Below are 13796 nucleotides of genomic sequence, written 5' to 3'. Positions count from 1 at the left end.
GTTCATAGCATAACCTAGGAGAATTAAGATCCAGGGTACCTTTCCTGATGGGACATAAAGAAAATGCAAGATAATCTCATAGGTTGATTCCCGGTGAATAGATGATGTGTGGAGGTATGTAACCATGTGTTCAGTTGTGGGAGCATTTGTGGAAGCAGTGAGGGATTAAGACAGGTAAGTGTGGAGGGCATCTGAGTCGCAGAAATCAATCCAAACCAACCATCTCAGGGTAAAAATGTTGTACTTGTCCTGTGCCGTGAGGAGAAGATCATCCATTCTTTTTATATGGTTCATGTGGCTGATAATATCAGGGAGAGAGGGGACAGCCTGTTTTTTCCAGTTTCTGGCGATAAGTAGCCTAGCACAGATCAAGAGGTATCTAAAGACTGATTTCTTGGCTGCTGCCAGAGAACCAGGGATAATAGAGAGTAAGCCAATTTCAGGAATACATGGCATTGGTTGGAGGTACAGAATGTTGTGCAAGTCGAATACTTTCTGCCAGAAAGGGTTTATGGCAGGACATTGCCACCAGATATGAAAGTAAGTGCCTATCTCCGACCCACATCTCCAACACGTGTCGGCAGAATTGATATCAAATTTAGCTAATCTGGCTGGGTCTCTATACCATCTGGCGTAAAGCTTAAAGTTTCTTTCCTGAGCTAAAACTGAAGGAGACATTTTGTGTGATAGGGCATCCCATTCTTCTTGGTCAATTTCCCTTCCCAGGTCTCTCTCCCATGTATTCTGTAATTTTTGGAGGGCCAATTCTCCACAGTCAGCAATCAGAATTTTGTAAATTTGAGAGAGCATGTGTTGGGGCTTGGAGGCCCTGGAGCAGAGCTCCCCAAAAGGGGAGAGGCGCCTGTGTATATTCCCCATAGAACGAAGGGATTTGTAGAATTGGCGAAACTGGATAGTAAGGAACCAATTTGGTAGTGGAGCTTCCTCCCCCCCTCTCCATCCCTCCCGCGGCAACAGGGAGGTGGGTCCAATATAGTGCCTAATTTGAGGCCAGTTGTCTCTACCCCTTCCCAAGAAGTCCTTCCTGTGCATCCCTGAGCCAAAGCTAATGTTGTCTAGGATGGGTGTGAGAGGGCTAGGGGTAGGTGAAAGACTATATTTTTTAGACATTCTGTCCCATCTACCCAATACAACAGCTGACCAGAATTGGAGAGTGCTGGGGGGGGGGGGTCTCCTGTCCTTGGGGGTCCAAAGGAGAGCTCGTTGGTCAATTGGGTCTAGGGAGGACTCTAGGCTGACCCACTGCTTTTGATCCCTACCGTAAAACCAGTCAAGAACCAAAGTCAGGGTGGCGGCCTCATGATAAGTAGCGAGGTTGGGTAGTCCCACTCCCCCGTCTTCTTTAGCTCTAAAAAGGAGATTAACGTTTGTCCTGGGTCTCCTGCCTTGCCACAGGAAGGAGCTAATTTTTTGTTTGAGGCCTTTAAAAAAGGAACTGGGGACCTCCACCGGGACAGCTTGGAAAATGTATAACAATCTCGGCAAGACATCCATTTTAATAACATTGACCCTGCCCAGCCAGGAGAGGTTGAGTTTGTTCCATGTCGTTAGGTCTTTATTTATTTTATCTACCATGGGAGGGAGATTGAGTTCAAAGATGGTTGTGAGATCAGATGGGAGGAGGATCCCCAGGTATTTCAAAGCCCCTCCGATTCCGCTTTTTAATCTTTTTTTTTACATCCGATTCCGATTTTTAATCTTTACTGCATGCTGCATTTTTTGATCCGTTTTTCTGTTGAATGTATTCAGGGAAAATCGGAACTGAAAATCGGAAACGGAATCGGAATCGCAAAACTGATTTGCAGTGTACAAGGAGCCTTAGTTTGCTCTCTGCCAATACAAGCTTTTTGCATTCAAGTCTTCAGTTGGCAGCCTCTGTATTCTGAGATTCAGATTGGAGCATTGTGTTATCCAGGTACGGCGACCTGGAAGAGGCGAGTACTGGCTAATCCTGACTACTTGCAGCAGGAGGGGTCTGCACCCATGACATATTCTGTGCTTTCTATGTTCTTCACCTGCACCCTCTAGGCGCCTTCCGATACTGAGCAAACACTGACTAAATCATTCATACATAATTAATGTAAAAATGAAGCACTTTTTTATTACATAATTTTCACTGGAGTTCCTCTTTAAGGTAAATAGAGCCAGTTTTTAATATTAATAGTTGATGTTGGGATTAAAATTTATATATATACTAGTCTACCTAAGTCTGTTTAAAAACAGGCTCTAGGTAGTGATACCGCGCCACCGCCGCGCGTGCACACACGGCCGCCCTGCTCCCTGGCCCGTCCTCCTGTCCCAGCGGTTGACTGTACTGCGCACATGCGCAGTACAAAAAAAACAGGGACACACAACCATTCAGTTGATGACGCAGGGACACTTGCATTTTATTGTATAGGATATACCGTATATATATATATATTTATTATTATTATTATTCTGGATAGTGGCTTTACATCAGTTCTGATTTGTGCAGCAGGTTTAGAGTTGTTGTAACTTCAAAACAGTCCTCATGCTTTGTGAACGTTACACATTTTCCCTTCACTAATGTGTCTGCCTTGGACACAATGCACAGACTTCCTCTACATATAGGGATTTTATACACGTAAGCAGTTGTATTGCATTAATAGCATGTTTGTTTGCAGATCCTGTGTTTGTGGGCTCGCTGGTGGTGCCGGAGAGCAGCTTTAGAGAAGATGACAAGTTGTATATCTTATTTCGGGAACGGAGCCTGGAGGGCGAGAGTGGCCCCGCTGTCGTGTCTCGCATCGCCCGCATTTGTTTGGTGAGAGTGGAGTGCACTGTGTTCTGGGGTCTCTTACATTAGCCCCTTTCTCTGAATTTCTACCCCTGGGCTATGAATCCAGCCGTCTGCTGAGAAAACCACCCATCTGTGTTTATTGTAATGTAGGGCCCCACATTACATATGAATCAAGCAGTGGTTCCCATAGTATATATGGCTAATATATAGTCTGAGAATATGTTTTGTTGTAGATAGACCATGTGTACATGTAGGGGAAAAAAGTAAATTCCATTTTCTTAAGCCAGTCTCTAACCCGTTTGCAGATAGTGGTAAATCAACATTTAATATATGTAATGTTTTTAAATCATTTAGACAAATATTCAAGGGAAATACATTTTGCTGAATTCTCATGTTGATGGTCATGTTAAAGACTGAATTACAGAGAAGAAATGTGCAATAAAAAGTCTACATACAGTTTCTGAATATATAAATCCTATAAATCCCCAGACACAGGTATTTTCCTCATCCTGTACAGGCATTAGGGGTGTATGTACAGAAGAACAGTAAGCGTTACCTGCATAGACAGCCCACGTCAACTTTACCGGGAGTACGTAACATGCATTATGTAAATAGTGTAACTCCCATTATACATACAACGCATGCATTACGTTATTAAGTTACGTTATCGTAATTTACACTTTCGAAATGTAGACCAAATAAAAATGCTCACCTGAAGTGAGAGGAATATGGAGGCTGCCATATTTATTTCCTTTAAACAATGTAAATTGCCTGACAGCCATGCTGATCCTCTGCCTCTAATACTTTTAGCTATAGACTCTGTACAAGCATGCAGATCAGATGTTTCTGACTGAAGTCTGACTAGATTAGCTGCATGCTTGTTTCAGGTGTGTAATTCAGACACTACTGTAGACAAATAGATCAACAGGGCTGCCAGGCAATTTGCATTGTTTAAAAGGAAATAAATATGGCAGCCTCCTTATTCCTTTCACTTCAGTTGTCCTGTAACATCTGCTTTCGCTTGGTAATGCTGATGGAAGCAGCTCACACTGTAGAGGACACGGATGCTGACAGTATTCATTTTTTCTCATTGCAGAATGACGATGGTGGCATGCGCTCTCTGGTGGGAAAATGGACATCTTTTCTCAAGGCCAGACTGGTGTGCTCTGTCATAGGTCCGGATGGGGTCGAGACATCATTTGACCAACTTCGTAAGTTAACCCCACCATGCAAATTACTTACCTGTCAATTATTTTGATTTACTAAAATTGGAGAAAATGTAAGAACACCAGGGACCATTAATGTTTGTGCTATTGCAACATTTGCAGGCCCACACTCTCAGTGACAACTTGCTGCTCGGATTGCATCAACCTGCTGTTCATACTACAAGGGGGGAGGGGGTGTAACAAACTGAACTGTCTGTGAATCTTACAGCCTATATCAGTGACAGTCTATGATGCAGGGGGTGGTCGGTGTACAAATGATTTGTTTGATATCAAGCTTATCAAATATCTTGGACAAAGCAAGCATCACAACTGAGTTTCAAGACATTTTAGATTTAATTGAAGAAACAAACCAACCTAGCTGTGGGTCAACTACAAATCATGCCCCCACAATAGAACATTGACGGGGCTTCCCTCAAAGATCACACCCCATTCCTCCTTCCCCTGTGGTTACGTCAATGGCCTCGGATCTTCATTGGCTGGGCTGGGGCTCATATAAGTGTGGCCATCATGATCCTCTGCTGTAACAGAGCAGCCACCATGCCTCCCTTTATCCATAACAAATGTGGCCATACCATCTGCTGTGTATAAGTTATATAATATAGTAGCGCTGCGCCTGCACCGGCAGCTGCAGACTCTGTATAAGGATCCCAAACCTTAATGCAAAGAACAGTAAAAAATAATAACAGAAAGCGCTGCTGTGGAAAAATATTTTGTAACTCTTTAATAAAAATCAACCTGAAGTTGAAAAAAGAGCTAAAAAGCACCTCTGATTAAGGTGCTGGTAGTGAGGGGAGCAAAGAGCAAAACACTGATTTTGCCGTGTCAGGTGAAGGACACCTGACACAATATATGTACATATATTGTAAAATCAATAAAATTGTATAAAAACAAAAAATACAAAAATTACGTGTGGCGCATAAAATGCACCTGCTGTAGTTGAACAGTTCCAGAATGTCCGGATGTCCGGATGCAATTCGTTTTAAGATGTCATGAGACACAATTAGGCAGTGGGAGATGTTGATTCCCTCAGTGGTGGGGTGATGTAGATTAAGCAAGTTGATATGTGTCAATAGAGTTCCTGTGTTGCAAAACTGAATTCAACACACTTGCATGCATATGTAATAGGAACGGTCTCACCCGTCTTGTTCTTCTCAGCAATGGTGCACAGATCTTCAAAGAGAGCCGCTCGATCTCACTCGCTCCGGCCGGCGGCAGAGTGAGAGAGACTGGACGGCAGGGACACGTCGGGCAAGCGTGCCCGGCTCTCCTTAGAGGATGTGGGTGTCCGGATGGCAGCAGTCTGAGGCTGGAGAAACCTCCGTGTGCGTGCCAAGCTATCAATATACTCAGAGCTGTGAGATACTCCGTTCGTTTATTGCCTGATGAAGCGGGATGTTTGCCCGTGAAACGCGTTGCACTTTTATGTAGGAGTATGTGAATAAATTGTGAATTTTTTTTCTACAATCAACAGCGATTTTTTGTCTGTTTGTGTGTGGACGGTCCACCACCGCCACCTAAACCGTTTTAAACCTTTTATCTTGTTTTATCCTACTGGCGCCTCTGTATCCTTGCATATTAAGTTGTCCACCCTTGGTGGAAGGGTGATATACCCTCTTTTCCTATCTACAGAGAGCGACATCTTAGTCCTGAGTGGGGTCAGGCTTAATCTCCCCACCTGCGTATACAGTGGTTGCCTTAGAGCAACCCAGGTTTGTAAGTATAATACTTACTTTTAACATTTTTCTCTATTTATACAACATACTACACTATATTGGGCTCTCGGTCTCCCTTTTCTCATCTTTTACAAGCGTGCTGGGTAGTCACGGACGCGTAGCTCCAGCTCACCTCCTTCCCCTCTGAATGTGACGTCACAGAGGCAGCCTACGCTGACGTTTCGGGAGGAACGCCCCCCTTTCTCAAAGCTTGGCTGCTGGGGGAATCTGAGGCTGGCTTTTTGAAGCCTGTGCAGCGCTGTTAATTTCATTCAAAAGCATACAAGTCCAGATCCTTATTCAATCCGTGTGGGATAAGAGAATTAAGATTAAAAATCCACATTGTTTCTTGCAGAGACATTTCTAATAAATAGTCTCCACCTCTCCATGGCTTTTTAACTTGTTCTAGCGCACAGAATTTGGTTCCCTTAAAGGAACATCCGTGCTCAATCTTATAGTGTGCTGATAATGGATGTTTTTTGCATCCTTTTTTAATATTTGTGCAGTGTTCACTCAATCTTTCTCTAAGGGGGCGTTTGGTCCTCCCCACATAATATTTTGAACATGGGCAGATCTGCTCACCTTTCCGATCGCTTCCGGCGCATTAGCCCATCCGGAAATCCCGTTCTGAACGGGATTTCTTGGAGGGCTTCCCCCGTCGTCATGGCGACAATCGTTATGACGTCATCGACGTTGTGACATCATTGGGAGTCCCGATCCACCCCGCAGCGCTGCCTGGCACTGATTGGCCAGGCTGCGCAGGGGTCTGGGGGGGGCGGGCCTTACGTGAAGGGTAGCGGTGCATCGGCGGCGATCGTCCCCCACACGCAGCTAGCAAAGTGCTAGCTGCGTGTTTTTAAAAAAAATTGTTAAAATCTGAGTTGCGCCCTCCAGCGGTCATGGACGAGCTGAGCTCATCCATACCGCCAAGGAGGGTAAACCTGACTCCTGTTAAAAGGACTTTTCACAAAAATAGCAGTTAAGTGGTATAGAAAGTTGTTTAGACAAGAGATTACGCTCAGAGGTAAAGATTGTAATGCATCTCTCTGACCTGAACTTTTCTAAAGATTCAAGGGCGGAGAAATGGTGTCAGGCACGTTAGGAGACTTACACAGCAATCTGAGGATCCAGGTTTCAGGATAGCCTGAGTACAGTATAGACAGAGTATTGGATATCATTCTAGCCTAGCCATGTGGAGAGCAATACTTTTCAGTTTCAGTGACAGGAAATAGATTAAACACATCCAAGCAGCTGTTTCAGGCAGTGTGATCTTCATCAATGTGGGTACCAGCATAGCGCTGGCAGCGCTTGTATTTTAGCTGCATTTCCAGGCGACACTGGTTGTGTTGGAGTTAATGTTCTGGGAAGCTTGCAGAGCTGGCAGCAGGATTTTCCCCTGCAGCTCTTTCCTGTGCAGCCTGTGTGACTGCTTCGTGTAAAGCGGAGGTGACATTGCTTTGAGGTCAGAAGCGATGTTGTCGCAGTTAAAGAAATTATTCATTAACACAATTTGCTGGGCTTGTTTCACACGGGCCACTTCCTGTCTCTGCATCAGCCAATTAAGCAGCAGAAGCAGCCGACTAGGCAAAAAGTGAACTCGCACAAGACAGCTCGAAGTATTCTGCCCGCGCCATCATTTCTGCTCCCTAATTGGCAGCACAGGCATGGAGAGATGCCAGCGTGAAGCGGGCCTGAAGGCTCTGAGCCACAGACAGATCAGTGACAAAAAACACTTAACAAACAGTGTAAGAACAATACGCTCGCCATACTATATTCATCTTATCCCACCGAGCAGAATGCTAAAACCAGTCCCACAAAAGGAAAAACTGTACCACAGCCCATGCTTAGAGCCAACTGATGGTAAAACAGGCTCATAATAAAGTTTTAATTGTTCAAATGCCCCAAAGGCTTAGGATTACAATAAGCAATCCTTCAGATTCTAACGGTCCAGTGATCCTTGCCATGCAATGTGGAGAGCAGTGCTCACCGCTGCAGCTCCATACACATCAGAAGCTGTAATGGACCCTTTGAAATTTATAGGTATCCAAGCATATTTCCTACTGAATTAGCCTGCGTAATGAGATTACATGGCAATTGCCTAGTTTGCCCCCCCTCCCTTTAGAAGTGCCAGCCCTGTTCTTCAGCTTAGGCAGGTATGGGAAGATTTTGTTCAGGAACATGCTCTGGTCTAAACTATGATTGCCCTAACCACTGAGTGGTTTTTCCCCTTATGGACTAGAGCAATTTTCACCTTTCAGCGCTCCTTCCATTCATTTGCTAATAACGTTATCACTGCTTATCACAACAAAATGATCTATATTTTTTTTGGGGGGGGGGGGGGGGGGTTAGCACCAGATAGGCTTTCTTTGGGTGGCTTGTTTTGCTCAGAATTATTTTATTCTAAATGCATTTTAACGGTCAATAATAAGAAAAAAAATGAATACAATACATTATTTCTCAATTTTCGGCCATTATAGTTTTAAAATAAAATGTGCAACTGTCCACACATTTTATTCGCCCATTTTTCTAGGTTATTACAACGTTTAAAATATGTCCCTAGTACAATGTGTGGCAACAATACTTTATTTGGGAATAAAGGTGTATTTTTTCAGTTTTGCGTCCGTTACTAATTACAAGCTCTTATTTGCAAAAATAACAGTAATATAACCTCATGACATACATATTAAAAGTTGAGTCCCTATGGTACCGTAACTGTTTATGTTTTTTTTTATATATACAAATGTATTGTTTTGGCTCTTTCACATTACATGACTCTTGCAAGAGCCGATTTCCTGCAAGCGTTATTACCTGCAACGTGGACGTCGGGATGTTGCGGTGCGACGCTGATTAGCGGTGGGAGTTGTAATTCACCCGACGGGAAAATGCCTGCGTCGGGCGATTAAAAGCCCCCTGCTGCATCAAACTACAATGCACCAAAACTCAGCGTTTGATGTGAAAGGTAAAATGAAAGTCTATGGACTTTCACTGTACCTTGGTTAACGCAAAGTATTGACTTTGCGTCAAAACGCCAGAAATCAGCTCTGGTGCGAAAGAGCCCTAAGGGCTTAATTTTAATGGAGGATTTAAGGTATGTATTTTTATTTAACGTAATGTATTAGGATGTCATTTTACTATGTGACTGTGTACTGTGAACAGTACACGGGAAATATTGTGTGTGTGCATTCACTTTTGTTTTATCAATTACCACCGGCATCTCATTGTGTTCCCATTCACTTATCAGTGTACTACTACACTGCCGTGGGGGGGGGGGGGGGGGGGGCGGAGTCTTCCCGTGTGGCATAGATATGCTTTTGCAATCGCAGCTAGTGGTTAAACAAAATGTCTGTGTCCTTGTTGGAAAGATTTCCCCTTTTTTCCTCCACTAGTAAGAGTGACTTCTTCACAGTAATAAAAAAGTGATTTCATTACTGTATTTGCATATGAAAAATGTACTCAGTTTCTCTATAGTTATTAGGGATTACAACAGCCAACAAACCTGACAGAAGTTCCAATCCTTCCTCATTGTAGGCAATAAATGAAAAAAAAGAATTTCTGTCAGTCCGAAGACTGCTATTTTTCTAGGCTGTTATGTGCCTCAAGTCAGGTCTCAGACTGTTCCTGGTAATGTCACTCAAATGCAGAGGCAAACTTTTACAGATTTTACAGGAAATAGAGGATTATACAGGAAATTTCTTTAAAAAAAATAAATGCTTTTTTGCATGCGGAAGAACGTAGAAAATGCATCAAGTGGAAAAGAACCTTTAATGAATAGAGCAGCTTATGCAGCACTTTTTCATTGACCCCTCCCAGCATGATCTGCCTTTGCTGGTTATAAACTGAGCACTTTTGTCTTTTGTAAGTTTAATGTGTTCCTAATTTCTTTAGAAAAAAACAGGTTGCTTTATGCTGAGAACAACAACTCCGAGTTCTGTTCTTCCAGTTCTGCCCACTGGCTTAGCCAGCAAAATAGCTTCTTGGGCTGTGAGTGACTGACTCATCCACTTCAGATGATATTACCCACTTTACTCAGGCCGTAGATGTCCTTTGTAAGCATTTATCAGAGGCGTATGGAGGACTTAGAAAGGGCTAGAGCACACTAGGAGTTCCCGCCTCCCCATCCAGTGTATTACTAACACAGAGCAGAAAAGCCGGCTTATTTTGTGCTTTACAAATGTTTCTCCATTATAAAGACATCAGCCCCCTGCCACGCCACTTGAGTCGCCGCCACATGTCTTGGCACAGCTTCCGAGGGCTGTAATTCAGCTTTGTTCATTTGCCATTCCAGCAAGTTAGACAGAAAAGTTCAGTATTAGCTTAGACTGGTGCACACTTCTTTCTACCACAAGCGGCTTGTCTGCAGTAAAATGAAGAAAACCCAACAGAGATCTGCACTAATCACCCAAGGACAGGGCTGTTTCTGGCCTATTCGGTGCCCCAATTATCAAGATATTGGGAAAATTAAATAAAGGTAAATCATTAGCAGTGTTCCAGTACACCTGACATGACATCAATAGATTACACGGATATAGGAGTAGCAAAAAAAGTTCTGGAAACCAATTAAGAAAAATCTGTCCCATTTCACCTTGAAGGGTTTTTAAAAATAATGAAAATGTATTTCATTTTTCTATAGAAAGATGTATAATAGGGTATTTGGATGTGGTTTTACTTTTTGGCCACAAGATGGAGATACAGAGTTAGTGTGTTCTAAAAATAGAAACAGAACCAAGTGTTTGTATTTGTTTATATTTGTGTAAATACAGGGACCTAGATACTAGTGCTGGGGGAGGTGAAAAGGTTTTAATAAGCCAAAAACTGACACGTGACATGATGAGATATACATGTGTATGTACCGTGCCTAACACACAAATAACTATACTGTGTTTTTTTTTCTTTCTCTGCCTGAAAGAGTTAAATATGAGGTATGTAAGTGGCTGACTCAGTTCTGACTCAGACAGGAAGTGACTACAGTGTGACCCTCACTGATAAGAAATTCCAACTATAAAACATTTTCGTAGCAGAAAATGGCTTCTGAGAGCAGGACAGAGGTAAAAGGGGGAATTTCTAATCAGTGAGGGTCACACTGTAGTCAGGACTGAGGCAGCCACTTACATGCCTGATATTTAACTCTTTCAGGCAGAGAAAGAAAAAAAGGAACACAGCCTAGTTATTTGTGTGCTTCGCACTGTACATACACATGTCTATCTCATCATGTCATATGTCACTTCGGGTGTCCTTTAAAGTGTACCAGAGCTGAGTAATAATAAAAGATTTATACATACCTGGGGCTTCCTCCAGCACGAGAAGGCTGAGAACGGCGACATGGGAGCGATCTGTGCGGACGGGGCTGGAGGAAGCCCCAGGTATGTATAAAACTTTTATTATTATTCAGCTCTGGTTTCCTTTAACATACCCTCCAAATTTGGCGATTCTAGTATGTTTGGTGGCTTTGCTATTAACTGCTAAAGTCGGCGGCCATTCACTTCAAGATTAAATGCATAAGCAAATTTTGAACACGAAAATTTGCAGTAAAACCAAACAGTGAACAGTCATTATTCTCCAAGAACTGTTTGGTGAACAAGTTTGTCCATCTAACCTCAGCATGTGATGTGCAGGATTGTCCACAAGTATTCTCGTCCAGATCGGCGCCACTAAAGGCAAACTTTAAGCGGTGGTGCGTGCGCATGTGTGGGGCTGCGGACCCGGGCGGTTTTCCGTTTCGGCGATTGGGGAAAGGAAGCAAGGCTTCCCCGAACCAATCTCAGTGCCTGTAATGAATGGACATGACCCCAATCAGGTCATTTTAGCATGTTATTTTAGTACATAAAGGCTTACAATTGATGGGACACAATAAATAAAACCAGAAAAAATACAACTTTATTTCCACATAATATATTGACGCCATACATTGTACTAGTAACATAATTTAGATGTTGTGATAGCCGGGACTAAGGGGCAAATAAAATGGGTGGGTTTTATTCATAGTAGCATTGCTTATTTTAAAACTATAGGGGATGAAATGCAAGAAATAGTGTATTTTTTTCTCTTTTTGTGTGTGTGTATCTGCCTATAAAATGCATAGAAAATAAAGTAATTACTGAAAACAAGCATCGCTCACAAAAAGCTTAATTTTTGGTTAAAAAAAAAAGATATAGATCATTTACGTGTGATAAATAGCGATAAAGTTATTGGCAAATGAATGGGAGGAGTGCTGATGGGAAAAGTGCTTCCATCCTGAAGGTGAAAACACCTGCGGGCTGTAGTGGTAAAAATGGTGAGCTTGTATTGACCATAGCCTTTTTGGTATTGGAGATTGTTGTCTACTTTGGGCCCTCCTAGTGGTTCTGGTTCTCCATATTACATCACTAACAGTGAAAAAGGAAACTGGGCGATCTCATATCTGCATGTTTTTGTATCCTAGTTGCGCTGTATGGCCTCACGGTAAAGCTGTATTAGGTTTGCTATCTAAACCATTTTAGAAATAAAAAATGTAACAATGGATAATGTATTTCCTTAAGCACTTTATTCAAGCAATCCTAATCTTGTCATTGTGCAGGTGACATTTTCGTCCAACAAACTCAGGACAAGCAGAATCCTCTCATATATGGAGTCTTCACCACACTGGGGTAAGAGCCTGGGGCGTTCATTGGTGTTTCCTCTCTGTGCTGTTACTGTTGTATTCATCATGTTCATGTCCTCTTGTCTCTTCTATGTGTTCTTCCCTGACACATATCCTTATCCCCCTGCAGTACCTATACCCTGACCAGTCCTGTACATAATGTGCCTCCCTAGTCACTGTGCCTAATGTGTGTCTCTGTGTGTGTCTCTTAGTTCCGTGTTCCGGGGCTCTGCCGTCTGTGTTTACTCTCTTGCTGACGTCCGTGCTGTGTTTAATGGTCCATTCGCACACAAGGAGGGACATGGGTACCAGATGACGGCGTATACAGGGAAAACGCCCTACCCCCGGCCTGGAGCGGTGAGACACGGCATTAGCCTTACTGGCAGTCTGAGTGTCAGAATGATTCAGTGATTACTGTACACTACAGATTAGGGAGTCAGACATTAAAGGAACACTATCACTAAAAATTGTAAAATGTAAAAAATGAAAACCCATAAGTAAAAAGTCATTTTCTCCCAAAGTAAAATGTGCTATAAATTACTTATTTCCTATGTTGCTGTCACTTACAGTAGGTATTAGAAATCTGACAGAACTGACAGGGTTTGGACTAGCCCATTTGCTCATGGGGGATTCTCAGGGTTTGCTTTATTTTCAAAAGCACTGAACAGCAGTCCTTTCTCAGTCTGACTGTCAGAATAGTGTGCAAGCAGATGGGGGGGCTGCATCTTTGTATAGATCCTTTCCTGGGGGTGCTTTTGTAAAGAATAAATAAAATATTGAGAACCCCTCTAGAAGAGGTGGACTAGTCAAAAACCTGTTATTTCCGTCAGATTTCTACTTACCTACTGTAAGTGACCGCAACATAGGAGAAAAGTTATTCATAGCTCATTTTACTATGGAAGAAATGTACTTCTTAATTGTATGTGTTTACATGCATTTTAAATGTTACAATTTTTCATGATCATGGTCTTTTAAAATAAATGTAGAGTCAGAATTCAGTATACTTATTCACCAGGATGTATATGTAACGTAGGCATGTGCTGTGGACTGTTATTAGCAAATGAGATGTATAATTTGATTTTAAAAAATGGATCAAATCAATATTAAAATCTAGGGATTGTCTCTGTCGATTTTGCCAAACAGATTGAACATTGATTGGGGAAAAGTTATCCCTTTATTGATGAAGTGCAGGCAGGAGCCACATGCAGTCATTAAATAGTGTTGTACTCAGAGCAGGATCATCAACCAGGCAACCTAGGCAGGTGCCTGGGGCTTAGTGGGAGCCAAGGGGCCCACCTGCCACCTACTCTGACCTCTTTCCACTTCATCTTACCAAACAGACCACAAGGGGGCCCAAATATACTACCTTGCCTAGGGCCCCATTACATGTTAATCCACCTCCGGTTGTACTGCATCAAGAGGCGGTGCGCTAGCGGTGGCAGCAATTCCGATCAATACCT

The 13796-nt window shown here is 42.7% G+C and overlaps 1 protein-coding gene across 2 annotated transcripts in view; it reads left to right on the top strand.

The window, feature by feature from the left end:
* The window catches only part of LOC137527678 (semaphorin-3F-like), a 224494-nt gene that overhangs the window by 191928 nt on the left and 18770 nt on the right, over positions 1-13796 (top strand). For both annotated transcript variants that reach the window (XM_068248415.1, XM_068248414.1), the window contains 4 exons: positions 2667-2806; positions 3879-3993; positions 12274-12343; positions 12549-12693. In XM_068248415.1, coding sequence (XP_068104516.1) covers positions 2667-2806; positions 3879-3993; positions 12274-12343; positions 12549-12693 — 470 coding nt within the window. The remainder of the gene's footprint in view (positions 1-2666; positions 2807-3878; positions 3994-12273; positions 12344-12548; positions 12694-13796) is intronic.

This window comes from Hyperolius riggenbachi, chromosome 8 (genome assembly GCF_040937935.1).
Source record: "Hyperolius riggenbachi isolate aHypRig1 chromosome 8, aHypRig1.pri, whole genome shotgun sequence".
Lineage (NCBI taxonomy): Eukaryota > Metazoa > Chordata > Amphibia > Anura > Hyperoliidae > Hyperolius > Hyperolius riggenbachi.
Note: the sequence above shows the minus strand (reverse complement) of the source record. Positions and strands in the feature narration are given on the sequence as shown.